Here is a 24,362-nt window from a genome sequence, read left to right as displayed (position 1 = left end):
CTAAAGTCAGCATTTAATTCTCAGCCCTCATCTTACCAAACCAATCAACAAGCACTTATTTCAGCTGAGCACAACCCTGAACAGACTTGATTTACTCTGGCTCTGGGACATCACATTGTCCTAGATTTCCCCCCATCTCATTAGCTGCCCATTCTCTGCTCTATCCTCTTCTTTCTAAATGTTGAAGAACTTTGAGCAAAATCCGGAAGGTAGAGCCATTCTTCCAGCAACAGTGACAGGCTCTCTCCAGTATGAGTGTTTGCAGTAGCCAGTGTCCTCATATAGGTGTCTGGTGAGTGTGGGATGGCTATGTCACCAGCAGCAGTTTGTGATGACAGGACCATAGGTTTGGTGGGTTGACCTTGAAGCCTAGTGGTAGTGTGCCTCTGAAGCCTAGCAACAGCTTCTTAACTTCTATTCCTCCAGCCCTCTAAAGATTCTATAAACACCCAATTCTCTGTATTAAATCTCTTTCTGATTGGGGCACCTGGGTGGCTCAGTCAGTTAGGCGTCCAATCTTGATTTTGGCTCAGGTCACGATCTCAGGATCGTGAGAGCCAGCCCCACGTCAGGCTCCATGCCCAGCTTGAGATTCTCTCCCCCACTCTCCCTCTGCCCCTCCCATGCCTGCTAGTGCGCTCCGCCCCCCCAAAAAATTAATAAATAATATAAAAAAGCAAACAAAAAAAATAAATCTCTGATGAAAATATCTAGAGTGGTTGATATTTTCTACCCTGAACCTTGACTGATAGAATTCCCAAATTCATATCTCTGGCACCAATTGACCCTGAAATCAAAACTGCATATCCAACTGCCTCTCAGCACCTTCCCCTTCATAACTAATACCTATCTCAAAACTCACATGTCCCAAACATATTCTCGACTCCCCATTACCCCCTTCTTCTCCTCCCAGGAATCTCACAGCATTTATTTTCATAAATACCACTACAATTCACCCCGTTGTTCAGATTAATTATCTAGAAGTTATCCTTAACTTCAATTTCCCTCACACACCCACACCTAATCCATTAGCAAGTCTGGTTATCTCTAACCTCAAAATATGTCCAGAATTCTACCACTTTTCTTAATTAACCTCAAGTGCTACCAGAAGAGCCTAAGTCACTCTCACCTCTTACTTGGAAACAATAGTCTCTCAACGAATCTCTCTCTCCTGCCACTCTACCTTCCTCCAGTCTCTTCTCCATGCCATAGTCATTTTCTTTAAATAAAAATCAGATCCCATAACTCCCTTGCTCAAAACCATCCCAATATCTTCCCATCCCACTTGGGAAAAATCTAAAACTACACGATCTGGCTTCTGCCAACTTTGCTCACTATGCTCAAACTAGACTAACTGCTTAGCTGTTCTTGCAACAAACCAAGCTCTCTCCCACCTCAGGGCTTTTATACCTGCTAATTGTGCTCTCTAGAATGTTCTTCTTACAGACACCCACACAGGTTGCTGCCTCCTCTTTCTCAAGGCTTTGCTCAAATATTTTCTTCTCAGTGAGGTCTTCCCTGATCACTATCTAAAATAACTCATCCTGGGGTGCCTGGGTGCCTCAGTCAGTTGAGCATCCGACTCTTGGTTTCAGCTCAGGTCGTGATCTCATGGGTCGTGGGATTGAGCCCGTGTCAGGCTCTGCACTCAGCAGGGAGTCTGCCTGAGGATTCTCTCCCTCTGCCCCTCCCCCCACTTGCGCTCGCGCGCTCTCTCTCTCTCTCTCAAATAAACAAATATTAAAAGAATAAAATAAAATAAATCATCCTACCACCATCCTCATTACTCTAGATCCCCCTTAGCATTATCATTATTTTACCCACAGGAAAAGTATACCTACATACTTATTCTATAGAATGTGGGTGGCAGCATGGGAGAAAGGAAAGAAAATTTGTCTGTCTGGCTCTTTCACAATCCAACCTTATACAAATCAATTTCCCTTTCTGGATCTGTTTCCTCATTACCAAAATAAGGATAACAAAGAATAACATCAATCATATAAATTTGCTTTGAGGATTAAATGAGACAAAGCATGTAAAGGCTTTACCTGACAGTACATGTTCAACAAATGTGTCTATTTTACTATTACCCAAATAACTGTTCGCCAAATTATTTCTAAGGTAGCAACTATATTCCCAAAATCCTCTCTTCTCTAAGCTAAATATCTTTTTTTTTTAAGATTTTTATTTATTTATTTGAGAGAGAGAGAGAGAGAGAGAATGAGAAAGAAAGAGCATGAGAGGGGGGAGGGTCAGAGGGAGAAGCAGACTCCCCACTAAGCAGGGAGCCCGATGTGGGACTTGATCCTGGGACTCCAGGATCATGACCTGAGCTGAAGGCAGTCGCTTAACCAACTGAGCCACCCAGGCGCCCCTAAGCTAAATATCTTCTATTCCTAGGGTCCCTGAATGGCTCAGTTAGGCATCCAACTCTTGATTTTGGCTCAGGTCATGATCTCAGGGTCATGAGATCAAGCCCGGTGTCGAGCTCCGTGCTGGGTATGGAGTCTGCTTGGGATTCTCTCTCTCCCTCTCCCTCTGCCCCTCACCCCTGCCCTGGCTCACACACATGTGCACGCTCAATAAAAAAATAAAATAAAATAAGCAAATAAATATCTTCTATTCCGAACTAGTTTTTGTATGACTGTTTTAAAACCCCTCATCACCTTTGGCATCACCCCTGAATATTCCTCGTCAAAGTAAACAGGGACTCAAACTAAACAGAACATTCCAAATATGATTTAATGAACATAAAGTCCATGAAGGACCTGATATGGACACTGTATTTTAATTAATGCAACATAAGATCATCTTAGCTCCTTTCTAAAGGCTGTTGACTCCATTTCTTGGCTTACACTGAGTTTTTCAAAAATTTAAATCTCCAGATATTTAAATCTCCCCATAAACTGTTTAAAGCCAGTTCTACTCCAAGGTTCATATCTGACTCTGTCCCTAGAATCAAAGAATCTGTGAGATGGAAAAATCAGTGCTACTGTGGAAAACTCATTTTACCTCCATGACATCAGTGTGCTTCTTGCAGAGTCAGAATTTAAGGGATGGCAACTTGAAAATAGAGAGGGATGCCAACTAAGGAAAAACCACTGTCTAATCACTTTAACTTACCATATTGAGGGAAAAGAAATAAAGGGAACTATGTGGTCAAAGAATTATAGAGACACTCTTCAAAGGCAAACCTATATAGACTTTGGTTAACACTTCCAGCTTGGGAAGATACAGAGAGAAGGAGTACGCTAAGTATACTTCAGATTGCTCCAGGAAAGCCTATTATGAAAGCCTCCATTGTGCAAATACCACAAGACTCTTTAAGAAATGCCTGGCCCATTTTATACTCAGGTTTACCACCAAAGCAATTTTATTGGAAGGGGTATGGGTACTGTTAGGCAGTTTCAAGAAGAGAAAGAAACGTTACAGCAAACTCTTCCATGAGATGGAGAAATATATTAGAAAGGCCTTTGCCATTGGACATCTCTGGACTCTGGAAAGATACTAGCTCAATTTTTCCAAGTTGCAGTTTGCTTCCCAGTAAAACAGAATTATAATAGTAGCAAGGCGATTGTGAATATTATAAAAATATATATATAAAGTTTTTAGCATTTAAATGCCTTTCATGTTTTAGATACTCAGATATTACTTTCCTTCCCTACCACCTGTGTAGGTATACAAAGAGATGGGATTCTGACTAACTCCTGCAATACCAACAAAATATTTAGAAATTAATTTCTCAATGAATGTAAGAACGCCTTGCTTGCTGTATCTGTTAATCTGTCCTAGTAGAATATAAGTCTCCAAAGTAAGAATCTGGCTTCTTATGTTAATAGAGTACTTCCAGTCATACAGAATGAACTATTGGAATGAGGCTATTATTATTACAATGTCCACACTCCTCAACAGATAAACATGTTGAGTTTCAGATTCTCTTCCAAGGTAAAATGTCCCACTCTAACAATAAAGGTTACTTCAAGGGCCAGGTGATATCCTGATAAGCATAATGTATTAATTCTCCTAAAATCTCTGATAAGTTCTCTCAATAAAACAGCATGTAAAAATCCAGTTATGGGTGGGGTACTTGTTTAATGGTAACTGGTTATTTTTATTGGCAGAGACATCAGGGTGAAATCACTAAGCCTTGGAAAGCTGCCTTGGAACATGCCTGGCACCAGTATGAATGCAGAAGTTACAAGGCAGCCATGTGGGGTGTGATGGTAAAGCCATCATTTGCAGTGACATCTTAAACAAAGCAGTCTTAATAAAGTAGCCCTGTGAATTCAAGCCAGAACTGAAAGACAGGGGCAGGGACAGAGAACATCTCTTAGGCAGAAGACTACTCATATACTTACTTGCCCTCAAAGGATGCTCTTTGCCTCTTTACACTGATTTTATACACTTCTTTGATCATTCCAGCAACATTTAAAAAATTAATTATTGCTGCAAGCCAGGAATTCTGAACACCGTTTTGGAGAGGGCTCATTTAATTTATCCACTACGTTCCTACTCCCTGTTGAATATTCAATACACTAGAGAAAACAGAGTTAGCCTACAAAAGGTCCTAGTTAAAGACAGATCTATTGGTTAACTCATTTAATAAACAGGAGTTAATTCACCATATGATGGCTTTCCATGACTTTCATTAGCAAATGCTTTGTCTAAAATTAAGTACTCAGATATTTTATATTAAAAATATACTATAATTTGGAGAGAACATATCCAGAGTGTTATCTTAGGAAAGGTGATTAAAAATCAAAAATCATTTTAGGGGTACCTGGGTAAAAAAAAAAAAAAATTTCAATCTAGCACTTAAAAAATTCCTCCAAAAATCTACCTATTATTCAGTTATTATCCAAACAGGTTGTATTTCATCCAGTCATTTATTAATTTAACCATTTACTCATTTAACAAATACTGCGAATCTACTCTAAGTCAGGTTTGTGGTATACACTGGGGACAATATTGTAAACTAGATCCAAATTCACTAAGCTTGTGTAGTTCAAGTTCTCCATTCTTTTTTTTTTTTTAAGTTTTGTTTTGTTTTGTTTTTTATTTGAGAGAGAGATAGCCAGAGCAGGAACACAAGCAGGGGGAATGGTAGAGGGAGAAGCAGGCTTCCTGTGGGAGCAGGGAGCCCAATGTGGGGCTCAATGTGGGGCTGGATCCCAGGACCCTGGGATCATGACCTGAGCTGAAGGCAGAGGCTTAATGACTGAGCCACCCAGGTGCCCCTAAGTTCTCCATTCTTATTCTAACATTTTAAAGGCAAAGATTATCTCAAATAGTTTGTTTTAGCTCATACAGTAGAAGAATTCTTCAAAATCAGAAAGCATCCTGTCCAAGAATATTTCTAACTGAAGTACTAGAGTGGTTTTTCTGGGCTTAATTAGAAAATGCGCTGTAAATTATTAAAATGATCAAGTGAATTATAAAATAAAAATATACGTATCATTTCAGCATTAAATTTAAAAATCTAGAGGAAATAGATGGTTTCTTAGCAAAAATTAATTGCCAAGAATAAACCATGAAGTAGGAAAAAAATGGACAGAGCAAATAGCTTGATAGGTATCAGAGTAAGATTTACCATTATAAAAGGCACCTGAACTAGAGGATTTAACAGCTAAATTCTAACAAACATTTAAGAATTGAAAATTTCCAAAATTATTCAATGTGTTTTGGCTCCTGCGGATGCTACTACTTAACATATATAGTGCTAACTATACTCAGGCACTGTACTAAGTACTTCATATTAATTCATTTAATCCTCCAAACAGCCCAATAAGGTTGATGTTATTATTATCATTTTATAGATTAGGGTCATAGAAAAAGATGAAAAGCTTGCCAATGTATTTTCAGATCTAAGGAAAAATGGTTCCCTACTCTGCCCCACTCCCCCACAAGAAACAACTACATATTAGAAATATTATACACCAACCTCACTTACAGTAATGAGCAAAAGAAGAACCTATAACTAATTAGTAATGCAATATCAGGAAATCTACACACTTTATTACTAATGTTAGTAAGCATGGAAAGGCATTGCCAAAAATTCAGCATCCATTCCTAATAAAAACGTTAAATAGGAAGAATTATTTAAGATATTTTCCAAAATATTCTGAACAGCAAAATACTGGACACTTTCAATTAAAACAACAACTGGACTAGCATGCGCACTATTCCCCTTACTTTTCAACATTATTTTGCAAGTTCTAGAAGCTTTAGTATAGGCAATAAGAGTAGAAAAATCACTAAACACTGGAGAAGAACAAATAAACCTATCCTTTCATCGATGATAATGAGTGTATGCCAAGAAAATCAAAGAGAGATTTCCTTAAAAAATAACAAGAAAAATGATTTGACAGACACTGAATGGAAGATTTTCTTAAAATTATAGCTTTTCTCTATGTGGAAATGGGAAATATAGTTTATAAAATAGTGTAAAAACTATAACATACTTAAAAACAAACTTAATGGAAAGGCACAGGACCATATGCAGAAAATTGTATTATTGAAGAATCTTACTGAAGGAATAAAATAAAATTTGAACAATATATAATACAATATATAAGACATCCAACCAAAAATGACACCTCCCAAAATAAAAGAAACCAATGAATACAAAAATCCCCAGTCGAATTCCAATGAAGCTTTTTTTTTTTAAAGAATAGGACAGGGGCCCCTGGGTGGCTCAGTCGTTAAGCGTCTGCCTTCGGCTCAGGTCATGATCTCAGAGTTCTGGGATCGAGCCCCACATCGGGCTCCCTGCTCCGCGGGAAGCCTGCTTCTCCCTCTCCCACTCCCCCTGCTTGTGTTCCCTCTCTCGCTGTGTCTTTCTCTGTCAAATAAATAAATAAAATCTTTAAAAAAAAAATAAAATAAAAAAGAATAGGACAAAATAACCTTAAAGTTCACATGAAAGAATAAAGTTCTGAGAATAGCCAAAAATAGTTATGAAAAAGAAGAGTATCTAGAGGTGGATTTGCCTTACTTGATAGCAGAAAATATTAAAAAACTGAAAATATAAAAAAACTGCACCTAATTAAATCAATCTGAAATCAGCAAAGGAACAGACAAAAAGATCACAACCAAAAAGAGAATCCAGAAAGGGATCCAGTACATATGAGCTTTTAATATATGACAAAGGTTAGGCATTTAAGTTCAGTGGGAAAAGAAAGGTACTGGCACAACTGGATATTCATCTGTGAAGAAAATTAATCAACCTCACAATATATGGAATATCTACATAACATATTTAAGAATAATTCCAAGCTGTATTAAAGATTTCATTTAAAAAGGAAGATATAAATCTCAAAAAAAATTATAAAATATATTCAGAACCAAAGTATAGGAGAGACTTCTTAAACCAAGACAGAGTACTCAGAAGATACACAAGAAAAAGTAGAATTATATAATATAACAAACTTTTATGTAAAGCATACCAAGTCAAGATGTAATTTCACAGATTTGGAAAAAATACCAAGAACTCTTAAAATTTTATGAAAAAAATGCAAGCAACTCAATAAAAAAAATAGGTTAAGTATATGAATAGGCAAAATCAAAGAAGAATACACTAAATGGCTAACAAACTCAAGATACAATCTTCATTGTCACTTGTAGCTCAGACTAAGCACTTACAGTGAGGCTAATGAAATTTAATAAAAATCACCAAAAAATGATTTCCCATTGCCAACAGGGGTTCAGGATAAGGAATAATGCCACATATTATTTACACTCTTTGGGAAAACAATGTAATGTCTCTTAATATTAAAAACCATATATGCCCTTTGACTCAGAAATGCCTCTCTTGGGGGCTCCTGGATCGCTCAGTCTATTAAGTGTCAGACTCTTGGTTTGGGCTCAGGTCATGATCTTAGGGTCATAGGATCAAGCCCCATGTCAGGCTCCACGCTGGGTGTGGAATCTGCTTGGGATTCTCTACCTCCTCCTACTTGTGCTCCTCTCCCTGCTCTCTCTCTCTCAAATTAATTAATTAACTAATTGTTTAAAAAAAAAGAAAGAAAGAAATTCCACTCCTGGAAATTTAATCCACTCAAGTAAATACATCATAAATATGAAGATATATTATTTATATATATAAATTTACTGCAATATTGTGCATAGTGGCAAAACAAGTAAGAAATTAGAGCCAGAGTAAATATTAAACACCCATCAACAGGGTTACAGTTAAAAAATATGGTACACCCCTATCATGGACTATGATGAAATCATTAAAAGAATGAACTGAAGAGATCTGTACAGGGGCGCCTGGGTGGTGCAGCTGGTTAAGCGTCCAATTCTCGGTTTTGGTTCAGGTCATGATCTCAGGGTCATGAGGTTGAGCCCCATGTTGAGCTTTGTGCTCAGCGAGGAGTCTGCTTGAGATTTTCTGCCCCTCCCACTTGTGCTCTCTCTGTCTAAAAGTAAATAAATAAATATTTAAAAAAGAGAGAGAGATCTATACATGGAATATTGAACAAGAAATATAAGATGTAGGGCGCCTGGGTGGCTCAGTCGTTAAGCGTCTGCCTTCAGCTCAGGTCATGATCCCGGGGTCCTGGGATCGAGTCCCACATCGGGCTCCCTGCTCCGCGGGAAGCCTGCTTCTCCCTCTCCCACTCCCCCTGCTTGTGTCCCTGCTCTCGCTGTCTCTCTCTGTCAAATAAATAAATAAAATCTTTAAAAAAAAAAAAAAAAAGAAATATAAGATGTAGAGTCAAGTACATAACATCCACTCCAATTTTGTAAAACAGCAATTAAAACTCTTAACACACATACATATATATGTTTATGTGTCTATACTGAGATCAATGACATATACATAAAGACCATGGGAAAAAAATACAAACAGATACACAACAAATTATTAACATGGGTGAATTGGTGATTATGGGTCATGTGGACATGTGTTTTGTGTTTGGGAGGTATCTTAGTTCAGGCTGCTATAATAAAATACTATGGACTGGGTGGGTTATAAACAGCAATTTATTTCCTAAGGTTCTAGAGGCTGGTAAGTCCAATATCAAGGTACCAGCTTGGCTGGTGTCTGGTGAGAGCCTGCTTCCTGGTTCACAGATAGTCCTTTCACTATAACCTCAGGAGGTGGAAGGGACAGGGATTTCCCTGGGGCCTCTTTTATAAGGGCACTAATCCCCATCCTGAGGGCAGACCCCCAAAGGCCCACCTCCAAATGCCATCACACTGGGGATTAGGTTTTAACACACGGATGAGGGGGAGAAGGATGACAAACATTCAGGCTACAGCTTGTGGTTTTTTGGCAGAGTAGTGGGGGAGAAGGGCTTAAGGAAGAAGACAAAGCAAAATGTAAAAAGATGGGGAAAAAAACTGCACCTAAAATTACTTCCCATATTTTGTTAAAATTCTATTTTTCTAAATATACGTATGTATAAGTTCATTTATGTGTATGTATACATACTTGTGTGTATGTGGGGAGAGAATGATAAATAAGAATAAAATGTGCTCTTACACATAAATACTGTCTTTGCTGAACCAAAACTTACACTAAGTACCAAAACTTTTTCATTTTAAATTCTGATTAAAACCTTTCTAAAACTTAGATATGTCCCTGTTTTCTGACCCAGGCACTAATAATCACAACTTTTTATTCTACTGATGGTTTGGCATCAACGTGGCATAATGGAGAAAAGCACATGCCCTGAGCCTGGCAGACCTTTATTCAAACCTGCTTTGACACTTATTTGTACTGTGGTGCTGGGCAAGTCATGTCACCTTTCTGTGCCTCAGTTTCCTCATCTGTTACACAGAGATAGCATTAGCTAAAACCAACACAGTTCACTCGGTACTTCTCATTATTAATTTCAGTTATGAACTGCAACATGGAGATGTACTTGGGTAAAGGACTGACACCTACACATAGAAGAGGTAATCTAGCTATGCTTTTTCACTTAGTCTTTCTTTATAGTTGGACTATTTCACCCCACCCTCGTTTTACGTGAGGTAGTGACAGTGCTATTTACAAATCCAAACACAGTGACTTTAAAGGTAAGAGTGTAGCTAATATGATTTACCACTGAATTATGTTCCAGAATCAAAGAGTAAATCACAAACAGAGCAAACTATCAACAAGCTTTCACTTCTCTTTGTTGTCAGTGTGTCTACTTTAACAGTAATCCTCTTAATTCCCCTTCTAGTTTATTAAAAATGAGCACAGCAGGGCACCTGGGTGGCTCAGTCGGTTAAGCGTCCGACTCTCAGTTTCGTCTGAGGTCAAGATCTCAGGGTTGTGAGATCCAGCCCCAGGTCAAGTTCCATGCTCAGCATAGAGGCTGCTTGAGATTCTCTCTCCCTGCCCCCCTCGAGACTCCATTCCCCTGCCACCCCTCCCCACTCACACACGCATGCTCTCTCCCTAAAATAAATTAATTAATTAATTAAAAAAAAAATGAATGGCAAAATATATGAGTTTCAGAACATAAATTCTGTGACATCTTTTGCTTACAGCTGGGTTCTTAGCCATATTCTCCATACTCGTAATTATTACAGAGAGCTCGGTAGGCAGGGAGGGAAAAACTCCCTCTGCAATCCAAAGTTGGTTATCACATCCAAAATTTATAGACAGAGGTTATGCCCTTATATATCTCATCCTATCTGTTTTCTAAATATTACCTGAAGAATAATATATTTGATGTAAGCATTTCCCTTTTAAAATTGAAATTTTAAAAGAGAAAGTATTTTCTTTTTTTTTTTTCTTTAAGGATTTTATTTATTTATCTGAGAGAGAGAATGGGAAACAGAGAGCATGAGAGGCAGAGGATCAGAGGGAGAAGCAGACTCCCCGCGGAGCAGGGAGCCCAATGTGGGACTCGATCCCGGGACTCTAGGATCATGACCTGAGCCGAAGGCAGTTGCTTAACCAACTGAGCCACCCAGGCGCCCGAGAAAGTATTTTCTATCAAAGTAGGGAAGGCATGAACAATTTACCTCCAGACAGCTAGATAAAGGTCTTCCAGAAAAATCCATATAAGGAATAAGATTAAAAGTCACAAAATCCTGAAATCTCACCAGATGTTATGTGGAGGGCAGTGGCAGAAAGAAAAGAGGCAGCTGAAGGTTCACAGATCTGATTATACTTTCAACACTTTTTAGATAACGGCCTAGAAATATTTTATGACCCTCATTTTGCCAGATGCAAACCAGTAACTAGAACAACAAAATGCTAGTCCTTTGTAACCTGAAGAATAGTTCAATTTGATCAAATCAAAAGAGCATTTATTATCTGTTTAATATATATGATATGCATTGTGAGAGAATTATTACAGAGACCAATAAACAAAGACTCTTGCCTAAAGGAGCCCTCCGTTTGGGGTGCTAAGAGGAGAGAGAATCAGACAATGAAGAACTAATTACAACACAGTAAGTACTCAATAAATACTAGCTATTAATTGCACAGGCAGTGGTGGGAGGACTTAAAATAAGGACACTAGTCCCTATAGAGTGTTCAGAACAATGTCCTTTGAATACCACATTAAGAAGTGTTTACTTTATCCTGTATGTGATGGCTCAAAGATTTCTAGGCCCAATGAGTGACAAAACTGATATATTTTTTTAAAGGTTACTCTGGCAGCAGTGCAGCAGATAAAATGTACCAAAGCAATATAAAAGATCAGAAAGCAGTAAAACATACTGGTTAAGAATACAGGCTTGGGAGCTAGACTTTCTGGACTTGAATACAGGCTAAGAGGAACTACTTGTGTGACTTCGGCTAAGTTACTTAACTACTCTGTGCCTCAATTTCCTCATCTGTAAATAGGAATAGAAACAATTCTCACCACAGAAGGTTGCTGTGAAAATTAAAAGAATTAATGTAAAGCAGTAAGAAAAGTTCCTGGCACAAAGTAATTGCTCAATAAATAATAGCTATCAATTGCATGAAGGAAAAACTAGTATGGAGACTAGTTAGGAGGTCAAGAAATAGTCCCAGAAAATAGAGATGAGAACAAAGAACGGTATGTTCACTTGAGTGCCTGAGAAGATCATATACAGGACATGAGACATACAGGGGAAAAAAAGGAAGAGGAGAATAATGCCAATGAATGTAACTCTGGACATGTTAGGGCTGAGATTCCTACAGAATACGGAAGTATAAATGTCTAACGGTCACTGGAAAATACAGATCAGAAACCCAAAAGAAAGGAAGTAACTAGAGGTATAGATCTGAGAGTTACTAACATGTGGCTGTGTTGGGTGAAGCTGTGGTAATGGAAGAGAGTACTCAGGGAGAAAGAATAAAACAGAAGGGTTGTAGGATCTAGTCCATAGGACCTGGGGCTCCAGGATCACAACAGCATCCACAGGAACTCCAATATAACCGTCAATTGTCAGGAAGATAGAGAGGAAAAAACACAGTCATATGAAATAATCCCTTCCTTCAAGAAGTTTTCAATGTCATTAAGGAGAAAAGACATACACCCCCATTAAATAATTTTATCGTGATTGTTCAGGATTAATAAAAGTAAGGCTAAAAGCAGAGGTGGTAGACATTAGAATGCCAAGAAAAGAAAGAGAAATTAAGCTGAAAATTGAAAAAACTAATGCTAACATAAAGAAACACTGGCATAGAGGAGAAAGCTAATTCTAAGATGGGGAAGGAAAGGAGAAAATGAAAACTATTATTTATTGAATGTCTACTAATATGCCAGTTGCTGACCTAGGATCTTTGAAGTATTTTATCTTATTTAATTCTCAGAATATCCCTATGAAATAAATATTACTGCCATTATACAAAAGCAGTTTGAGGCATACCAAAGTAATTTGCCCAAAGTCTTACATCCAGTTATGGGCATATGACAGTGTTAGGACTGGAACCTAGGTGGAGGACCCATGATTATCCACCATACTTCCACTTCTCCAACTGGCAAAAATAGGACATGTCAAGAAGGGGAAAGGGGCAATAAAAACTGTACTAGAAGAAAACCTGAATTATTCATTATTCTCACTTATCTCACTACAGTAGAGCTACCTTTTTGAAGAAGTATGAAAGGGGGAAAAATGACTTTTTAAAAATCAAAAGTAATCTTTCAATCTCAGAGAACAGATAGGATTATAGATGTCTCCTGCTTCCAGCCCCATCCCACTGATTCCATGCCGTCCCCACAGTTAGAAATCTAAACTGCACACCCGACCATGTCACTCCTTCTCTTTCTCATCTTTCAATAACTCTGTACCACCAAGAGGATTAAAAAAAAAACATCAGAACCAAAAGGAGAAAGTTATCTAATAAGCCTAGAAACTCCTTAACCTAGAAGGAATAAAAGAGGAAAAAAAAGTTAACTTCTAAAAAATAAATGCTCACTTGTAATTTATAATCCAACTTTTCTCACTTTAAAACCATAAAATAAATGAAATTTCAGGTGCCAGTTAAAGAGCAACATTGACACCTTGTGGTGAACATCCTAATTTAAGGGTAATGAGTCAAATGTAAGGAGTAAAGTGGCTCCTAATTAAATGTCTACTTACATGAAAACTAACCCTTAATCCAGGAATTTCCAAGGGTTAAAGAAGCAAAATGTAATTACTACCACACACACTGAATGTAAATTTGGAAAGAGCTGCTATTACTTTGGTAACATTGAAATCAGCCTACATTCTTAACTACTGGCAGAAAAATCTGAATAAAACCTCAGGTTACTGTTTTCTTACAAAATGGTACAACACATCCACCTGAAGGGGTTCTAATGCTCTGGTCGTAGGTGTTGCAAAATCCCTGCCTAGTCAAGATTTCCTATTTTTCTGTAACATTCACATTATAGGAAGTGGAAGGAAATATGCATCCTAGTGGCACAACACAGTGAAAGTTATTAACTAGAATATACTCTCAAAAAACAGAATCAAGAGACCTGGGTTCTAGTCCTGATTCCAAATGGCACAGAATTTTGTGAAGTTAAGTGATATTAAAGAATTCAGACTCTATGTTTTCACATAAAATTACAGATCAAGAAGTAACAATTTCACACACCAAAAAAGGATCAAGGGAAAAGGTATATTTTTAAAAATTACTCCCATCCAGGTACAATGTTGCCTGAGTTAAAGAAGGAAAACTAAACAAAATTGATCAGCACAAAATTACGTTTCCCAGCAAGCGTAAATCATGCCAAGAACTGTGAGAAAAGAAGAGCTTCTGATTTAGCAAACAGATAGATGGTGGTTACTCCTTACTGATGTCTAACAGAATTATCAGAGCAAGTTCCATTTTACTCATTAATGTTGATTACTACAATGTCAAGTTTCTAGTTCCAGAGTAACTCTCTGGGCTCACGTAATTTGGTTGATAAATGGACACTTGATCTGGTTCAAAAGAGTACATCTATGTTACCAGCTATAATGATTTACACAATGCTAATGACAAGGCCACTGTTAATAAGGCAAATCAGACTGCTAACACACGTGAGGAATCTGGAAAGCACCCTAGAAATGAGACCCCCAAGAGACATATCATTGCAAGAATCAATGTTAAATAATTGAGCACTAACTACCAAATTCCCCCAATGACTTTGAATTTATGGAGGGCTCTGTGATTTTCAGAAAATTTTCTCTGTCATTATGCTATGCGCACCTTATAACCACCTTATAACCACCAATCTAGGAAGGTAAGTGAGACTCTGAAAAGGATCTGCAAAACTTGCTTGCGGGAAAACTTCACACCAACCTCCAGTCTGGCTCTTACTTGCTGTGTGCTCTCAGATAAATCCTGTAATGCCTCTTGGCCTCAGCTTCTACACTGAAGACAAGGGCTGATCCCTGACGTCTGAATACAAAAAACTTCAGAGTGTAAGATAATAAATATGGAAATGCTTGTAAGCTACACAAATTTATAGTATTACTGCCTCTACCTTTTAGAAGAATCAGAGAAGTTAAATGAATTTGGATAAACCAGGGACAATTGAAGTCAGGGTCAAGTTAACCAAAGCATTCTCTATTGTACCACATTGCTTCCCAAGATCCTATAGCATTTCTTCAGTTCGTATTTTCCTGTCTCATCACAGAGCATTCAACACTGCTTGAATCTCTACTCCCTTAGTTTCTATGATGCTGTCTTTCCCCAATCCTCCTCTTTTCACTGACTTCATATTTCTTTTTCTTTTGGTTCCACTGATTTCTCTAATAAGATCACACCATCTCACACTTGGACAGTATCTTTAAAATAGTAAAATCCATACCCTCATTTCATGAGGAAAATAGGTCAAGAAATATTAGTGGCTTACTCACATTTCGAACTATTTCTGTACATTGCTCTTTTCAATACTTAAAACTCAATGTAGCCCCAAACTGAATAGACTCAAAAAAATACAAGTTATATATTTTGACACCTCCTGCTTTCTATTTCCACCATCCAATTACTAAATCCTGTCCATTCTCTTACATATCCTAAGAAGTCAAAGTGAAAGTACCTCTCAGATAAGAATCAAAAGTCATCAAATGTCTGTGGTTACTTTAGTTGTCTCTTAAGAGCAATTTACACAGGCCATGTGACCAAACTTTATCATCATGTATAATAAGATTCAAGATTTGCAAAGAAAAGGCCCATTTCATAATGTTTATAAAATAAACAATCATCCAATTGGACAAGAGTCCAACCATCCTTCTGGACTCTTCCTCCAGTAGATATATTGAGGATGTCTAATGGTCTGAAATTTATGATGTGTTACGTAAACATTAGAAAAATACTGCCAAAATCAAATTTCAATGAACCATCTGTCTGAGTAGGGTGAACATAGGCTGAATGTCACTGTTACCTTTATTTTGAACTGCATTTATTTTGGTTGCCTGCCTCTTGAGAAAATGTCCTTGATGATCTACCACATTGAAAATTAAAAACAAATTTAGAAATGTTTCAAAATTAAGCCCAGACATTATGAAAATATAGAGTTAAGGCAGTTAGTTAAGCCTCTGGGCATGAGATTTATGCAAACCTCCTTTGCCTTGCCAAACATGATTCTTTTAGATGAAGAGCAGGTCAAAACTCTAAGCCATGTCTGGGGCTATTGGAGGGCTTTTCTAGTAATGCTGTAGTTGTTAAGATTTTGATAAGTCTAAATTTTGTACCTCTGGTTGCTGCTCTTTATAGTACAGAAAACCAGAAACGGCTCATGTCCCTGTTTTAAGATCACTGGCTTCCAGTCATTCTCTCCCACTGTCCAGAGAAAGGAAATGGAGTTCCAACGGCTTTGTGAAAGAGATAAACTTAAATCACTGTAGCTACAAAATTTATGAAGCTCTCACTAAAAAATGTTAAGCCTGAATAACAGCTTCTAAAGCTCCCATACGATTCCTCACACAGAAATGTCACAAACTCAAAATGAAGAACATTCTTTAGAAAATGCAGGAGGTCTAAGAAGTTTCTTACCGCAGCAAAGAGAAGACATCATAAGAATTGCGAACACAGTTCTGATCCACCTGAAGAAGAATATTCTTCTGAGCATTTGAATAACCCTGAAAGACATTAATCAGCAAATTAATGAAAGTAAAACAAAATATGTGTAAAAATTAATCTTATTGTTTGTCTTCTGAAAATTATGATTTAGAAACACCTCAGTAAATTCAAATCATTAAGGGATTCCAAAAAGAAAATTTCCATATAACTGAAGTTTAACCTTTTAAGTGAATTTAAAATAAATATCTTCTAGTATTTTCCCAGAGAAACCATGTTTCACATTATAAATTGTAGTGAACTTCCCAGGGAAGCCCCAGAAGTCTTTTTAACATATTATGTGACTGAAGACAAGTATTAACAGTAATATTTCAAGGGGCGCCTGGGTAGCTCAGTCAGTTAAGCATCCAACTCTTGATTTCGGCTCAGGTCATGATCTCAGGGTCCTGAGATGGAGCACCTACATCATGCTCTTCACTCAGCAGGGAGTCTGCTTGAGATTCTCTCTCTCCCTCTGCCCCTCCCCCCTCCCGTTTGCTCCCTCCCTCTCCCTCTCTAATAAATAAATAAATCCTTAAAAAAAACCAGTAATATTTCAAGTATGTGTAGCCATCGCATGTAATGTTTTTATGGGGAAAGGAATTCCAAGTTCTAAGTAGTAATACCAGAAGCAAATATTTCCACTAGCGGAATAAAGGTGGTGGGAACACCAGAGAGAAAACAGCAAAATTCCATAAGAAGAACAGAACAGGTAACTGTCATTTAAGAAATACAAAGTAAATAGGAGTCAAGAAAAAAGGACTCTGGACCCAGACCACCTGGATTATAATTTAAGCCCTTAATACACCAGTTCTGTGATCTTGAGCAAGGCACCTTAACTCTCTTAGTTTAACTTTGGTTTGTTTTTTCATCTAGAACATGGAGATAACATTATCTACCTCACCAATTACTGTGGGAATTAAAAGAGTATTATTTGTAAAGTGAAATGTATGTAATAAGCACTATAAAATGTTTGCTACAATCTAATATAAGCATTTTTTTAAATTACATTGCCACAGACATTAGAAGGTTATTAGGAGAATATGAACAACTTTATGCTAACATATTTGACAACGTAGCTGCATCAGACACCCTCCTTGAAAAAAATCCAACATGCCAAAACTGAAATGAAACAACATCTGAATAATCCTATATCTATTTTTTAAGTGAATAAATAATTGAAAAGCTTCCCACAAAACAGTCTAGGTCCAGATGGCTTCACTGATGAGTTCTATCAAACATTTAAGAAATAACATCAATTTAACACACACACACAAAATAAAAAAGAGGAAAAAAGAACAATTTCCAACTCATAAAGTCAACATTACTGATGCTAAAACTTGACACAGACATCACACACACACACACACACACACACACACACACACACACACTTATAAACCAATATCCCTCATGAACAGACAAAGAAATCCTTAGCAAAATATTAGCAAATTGAACTAGTAATACATTATAAAGATAAAACAGTAACACACCATTATTGACCAAATTTATTCTAAGAATACAATATTGGTTTAGCATTTAAAAAAATCAATCAATTAGAAAAATACATGATACAATCAAATCTATCTTGATAGGCACACGATTATGAAGATGTAACATAGACAATAACATAGAGGTGGGGCTTCAGAGCTATATAGAAGAAAAGTTTTTGTACAATATTAAAATTAAGTTGGTATTAATTTAAACTACATGATTATAAATTAAGATGCTGATTGTAATCCCAAGGGCAACCACTAAGAAAATAACTAAAAGATACATTGTAGTGTATGTATGAGAGATGATAAAGAAATCAAAATATCACATGAGAAAACATATAGCACAAAAGAAGGTAGTAATGGAGGAGCAGAGAAAAAAGATATAAGAAACAAACAAAAATAGCAGAAGTCCTTCTGTCTCTGTAATTAATTAAGTGTAAATGTATTAAACACTCCAATTAAAAGGCAGAGATTGGCTGAACGGATTTCGTTTTAATGCTGTCTACAAGAGTTGCACTTTAGAAACAAAAACACAAATAAGTTGAAAATGAAAGTACACAAAGATATTCCATGTAAGCAGTAACCAAAAGAGAGCTGGAGTGGCTATACTAATATCAGACAAATAGACTTTAAGACAAAAAATGTTACAAGAGACAAAGAAGGACATTGTATAGTGAAAAAAGGGTCAAGAATATATAAATGGTTATAAACATATATGCACCTAATGACATATAATAAAATATATGAATCAAAAACTGACAAAACTAAAGTGGGAAATAGCTGGAGATGGCAACATCCCACCTAACAATGGAAAGCACAGCCATATAAAAGATACACAAGGAAATATAAGACATGAATAATACCATAAATCAACTAGACCTAATAGACGTATATAGAATGTTCCACTTAACACAACCATATATACATTCTTCTCAGTGCATATGGAACATTCTCCAAGCTGGACCGTATGTTCAGCCGCAAAACAAGTCTCAATAAATTATTAAAAGTTGCAATCATACAAAGTATCTTATCTGACCGTAATGGAATGAAACTAGACATCAGTAACAGAAGGAAATATGGAAAATCCACAAACTGCAAAGTAAACAACATACTCTTAAACAAGCAGTGGGTCGAAGAACAAATCACAAGGAAAATTATTAAATACTCTGAGGTGAATAAAAATGAAAGTACAAGGATGCCTGGGTGGTTCAGTCGGTTAAGCGTCTGCCTTCAGCTCAGGTCATGATCCCAGGATCCTGGGATCGAGTCCCACATCGGGCTCCTTGCTCAGCGGGGAACCTGCTTCTCCCTCTGCCTGCCGCCCCCCCGCCTGTGCTCTTTCTCTCTCACTCTCTCTGACAAATGAATAAATAAAATCTTTTTTTAAAAAATGAAAGTACAACATATCAAAACATATGTGATATAATGAAAAAGTGCTAAGGGAAATTTACAGCTGTAAACAACTACATTTAAAAAAAAAAAGGTACTGAAGAGTTCAAATTAATAACCCAAACTTCCACCTTAAGGAACTAGAAAAAGAACAAACTAAGCCCAAAATAAGGGAAGAATTAATAAATATTAGAGCTGAGATCCAGGAAAGAGAATACAAAAACAATAGAGAAAATCAACAAACCAAAAGTTAGTTCTTTGAAAGATCAACAAAATTGACAAACCTCAAGCTTAGACTAAGAAAAAAAGAGAGAGAAGACTCAAATCACTAAAATCAAGAATGAAAATGGGAACATTACCAACCTTATAGAAATAAAAAGTGTTATAGAACACTTGTAGTGTTATTAACAATTGTATGTCAATAAATCAGATAATCTAGATAAAATGGAAATTCCTGGAAACACAACTCTCTAAAATGACTCAAGAAGAAATAGAAAATCTGAACAGCCCTACAAGAAGTTATTGAGATAAGTCAAGTCATTGATTAGCTAAACTACTCCCTGGTATTGCTGCCTCAGCATCCATTTTGTTTGGCCAAGGGACCTGCAAGGACCTTAAACTGACTAGACCTCTTAGGGAAGCACATGTCCTAAATAGCAGTCCACAGAGATACAAGCAATGTAAGTTTGCTTACAAGAATTAATGATAGGACTTGTGATCAATGGTCTCTCCTGGTTCCCAGTGCCTGTATGCCTTAAGTGCCCCCGAGATAAAAATCCTGGTGAGCTTACCAAAACCCTACTCTTTTGGTTTGAACGGACAAATCCAGCTCTAGCCCAGGATCTCCAAAGCACTCCACCCAAAGACCTAATAAAGGCACTGTACTCCAGGTCCTACCTCTCTCTACACTCTGCCCTGATCTCCCTGTGGGGCCCCTTAATGCGTGCCCTTGTGATTCCTCCAGGACCTGTAAGTAAAAACCTTTTCTATTTCAATTTCTCTTGTGTCTGTTGTCGAACCATGGCTCACCAACCAGCACTCTGTGCTCCACCTAATAAATGTTAATTTAATAAAATCATAACACAAGAAGCTGAAATCAGTAATCATAAAACTCCCAGCAAAGAAAAGCCCAGAACCACATGATTTGACTGGTGAATTCTACCAATCATTTAAAGAAAAAATAGCACCAATCCTTCTCAAAAAAATGAAAGAGGAGGAAATACTTCTTACCTCATTCTATATTGCCAGTATTACCCTGATACCAAAGCCAGACAATAATATCACAAGAAAATTATAGATCAATATCCCTTATGAATATATATATATGCAAAAGTCTTCAAAAAAATACTAGCAAAGCTAATCCAGCCACATATTAAAAAACGTAAACCACTGGCCAACAATTCCACTTCTAGGTATATACCCAAAAGAACTGAAAGCAAAGACTCAAAAAGATATTTGTACATCCATGTTCAGAGGAGTATTATTCACAATAGTCAAGAGGTAGAAGCAACTCAAGTGTCTACCAACAGATGAACAGATAAATAAAACATGCTATATCCATAAAATGAAATATCATTTAGTCTTAAAAAGGAAAGAAATTCTGACACATGCTATAATACAGATGACCTTTGAGATGATTTATGTTTTAAGTAAAATAAGTCAGTGACAAAAGAACAAATACTGTATGATCCCATTCACGTAATATACCTAGAGTAGTCAAATTTGTAAAGCAGAAAGTAGAACGGTGAGTGCCAAGGGGTTGGGGGAGGGGGAGATGGGGAGTTATTGCTTAATGGGTAGTTTTTCAGTTTTACAAAATGAAGAAAGTTGTGGAGATGGATGGCGGTGATGGCTGCACAACAATGTGAACACACTTAATGCCACTGAACTGTACACTTAAAATGGTTAAGATGGTACACTGCGTATTATGTATATCCCACCACAGTTTAAAAGTAATTTTTTTAAAAAGGATTATATACCAGGAACAAATGGGATTTATCTAAGGTATGTAAGGGTGGCTCAATAAATGAAAATCAGTGTAATACACCAAGTTGGAAAGACTCACACTTCCCAATTTCAAGACGTAGTACAAAGCAACAGTAATCAAAACAGTGTGGTCCTGGCATAAAGGTAGATATATAGACCAATGAAATAGAACTGATAATCTATAAATAAACTCACACACCTGTGGTCAACTGATTTTAGACAAAGGTACCAAGACTACTCACTGGAAAAATAAGTCTTGTCAACAAATGATGCTGAAACAACTGGATAGCCATATGCAAAAAAGAATGACTTGGACCCATCCCTAACACTATATATAAAAATTACTTCAAAATAGATCAAAGGCCTAATTGTAAGAGCTAAAACTATAAAACCATTTGAAGAAAGCACAGGGGGTACACCTATATAACCTCAGATTTGCCAATGGATTCTTAGCTATGACACCAAAAGCATGAGCAACAAATGCAATAATAAATATGACTTCTCAAAATTAAAAACTTTGTGCATCAAAGGACACTGTAAGAAAGTGAAAAAACCCGTAAAATGGGAGAAAATATTTGCAAATCATATATCTGATAAAGGTCTCACATCTAAAGTATATAAAGAACTCTAACAACTCAACCATAAAATGACAAACAATCCACTTTTATTAAAAAATGGGCAAATGACTTAGAGACATTTCTCAAAAAAAAGATATACAAATAGCCAACAAGTACATGAAAAGATGTTCAACATCATTAGTCATTAGAAAAAGGTGAATCAAAACCACAATGAGATACTAATTCATACCCACTAAGATAACTAAAAACAAATAAACAAACCAACAAATAAACAAGCAAAATTTTTTAAAAATTTTAAGTAGTCTCTATGCCCAAAGTGGGCCTTGAACCCCAAGATCAAGAGTCACATGTTCTACTGACTGAGCCAGCCAGGCACCCCAAAAATTTTTAACTAAAAAAAAAAAGAAACACAGAAAATAAGTGTTGGCAAGGATGTAGAGAAATTAGAACCCTCCTATAATGCCACTAGGAATGTAAAACATCGGCCGCTGTTTTTAAAAAAAAAAAAAAGTTTGGCAATTCCTCAAAAAGTCAAACATAGAATTACCATATGACCCAGCCAATCCACTCCTAGGTATATACCTGAAAGAAATGAAAACAGGTCCTCAAACAAATACTTGTATACAAATGTTCATAGCAACATTATTCACAATAGCCAAAAGGTAGAAACCACCCAAATATCCATCAATGGATAAACGGTTAAACAAAATGAAGTATATCAAGACAATGAGGTATTTCTTAGCCAAAGAAAGGAAAGAAGTATTAGCACATGCTACACATAGATGCACCTCAAAAACATCAGGCTAAGTGAATGCGGACAGACACATTTTTTTCTCTTAAAAAATCGTCCGTACCCACTAACATACAACTAAAAGCAATACATTATAGCAAGAAAAGGAGAATTCAAATGAAAGCCAGGATCCTGGGTTTTCATCCACTCTGCCCGTCATGGAAATGAGGAAAACAATTTAACTCTCCTCTAGGCCTTAGTTTCCTTAACTATAAAATGAGATGAAACTACTAGCAATAAAAACTGACAGCAATACACATAAGAGTAACATTTATGAGCATTTACAGTATGCCAGGTAGTGTTCTTTTCCAAGTTAATATTAACAATTTAAATGTTCATATGTTAAGGGTTAACATATTTTTCACACAATCCTGTGGAACAGGGACTATTATTATCCCCACTTTAAAGGTGAGGAAACTGAGATGCAAGGAGGATTAAGTAGAAGAGCCATGCAGTCTGGCTCCACAGCCGATTTTCTTAATGACCATGCTATACTTGATCTCTAAGACCTTTCCAGTTCTAAAATTCTGGGTCCATGTACATTTAAGGCAACTTAAGAACATTATTAAACCCTTCTGCCTCAGCCACCACTTAGCAATTAACATTCTTAAAATATGCTAAGAGCCTTGTTCTGAATGACATCTAACTTCACCACATGTGTGATCCTGACAGACCTCTGATGAAGGATTATAATGGAAAGAAATGGCTCGTTTGTATCTGGTTATCTGTGTGAGATACTGCCAAGTGCCAAAGAGCCCAGAGGAGATTTACATGTCACTCAAAATTCTTCTGAAGCCAGGCCTAACAATGCTTTTTCAAGGAAGGGAATAGGCACCAGTCTGGGTGAGTGCCTATTAAATTGTTCAAGAAAACAGATGATTAATTTCACATACCCAGTGAGCAGGAGTAATTCCAGGCAGATGATCAGGTGCGTTTCTAGATCAGGGGTCAACAAACTTTCTTGTCAATGGCCAGATAGTAAATATTTCAGGCTTTGCAAGCTACATTTCACCTCTATGGCATATTCTTTGTTTTCTCCTTCAAATTCTTCACAAATGTAAAAACCATTCTTAGCTGTTAGGCCATACAAAACCATGTGCTAGACTATGGTTTGCTTACCCCTGTAGTAGGTCATTGGATAAGTCACTTTTTAAATGATGTTACTGTATATTTTGAGAGTTTTTAGCTGCTACAACAGTCACAAGACCAGCCTTAACTTTATTAGAATTATACTATAATAATCCAGTTGACAGGATAACTGATTATGAAGCAAACAGTATTATACACATACTTATTTATTTCAGTGTTTATCGAATACCTAATACATACAGGTGTCAGGCAATTGTTACCATCCTTATAAAAGTATACAACCCAGTACACTATGATGTATATAACCCAGTTAAGGTTCCAAGTGAAGTAAAAAACTGCAAAGGTGCCATAGGAAAGGTTAAAAAGGAAATAGCTACAGGGTTCTGATGTGGTAAAGATTCCATCTAGTAAGAGAAGGAACATCAAAGGCTGCAGGGGTGGCAGTAATTGAGATAGATTAAGAAGTATTAAAAAGCTGAATGGCAGTGAAGGAAAGTCCCACACAGTCTGAACACCTTTAGCCAAAGCATGACAGTGGGAAAACACAAGTTGCATTCAGAGAAAATTAAGTAGTGGTCCAATTT

The 24,362-nt window shown here is 36.8% G+C and overlaps 1 protein-coding gene across 2 annotated transcripts in view; it reads right to left on the bottom strand.

Moving 5' to 3' along the window:
* The window catches only part of UVRAG (UV radiation resistance associated), a 320,861-nt gene that overhangs the window by 220,158 nt on the left and 76,341 nt on the right, over positions 1-24,362 (bottom strand). For both annotated transcript variants that reach the window (XM_032427162.1, XM_032427163.1), the window contains one exon: positions 16,388-16,473. In XM_032427162.1, coding sequence (XP_032283053.1) covers positions 16,388-16,473 — 86 coding nt within the window. The remainder of the gene's footprint in view (positions 1-16,387; positions 16,474-24,362) is intronic.

The sequence above is a fragment of the Phoca vitulina genome, unplaced genomic scaffold (assembly GCF_004348235.1).
Source record: "Phoca vitulina isolate PV1807 unplaced genomic scaffold, GSC_HSeal_1.0 scaffold36, whole genome shotgun sequence".
In the NCBI taxonomy this organism is placed as follows: Eukaryota; Metazoa; Chordata; class Mammalia; order Carnivora; family Phocidae; genus Phoca; species Phoca vitulina.
This window is presented reverse-complemented; position numbering and strand designations above follow the sequence as displayed.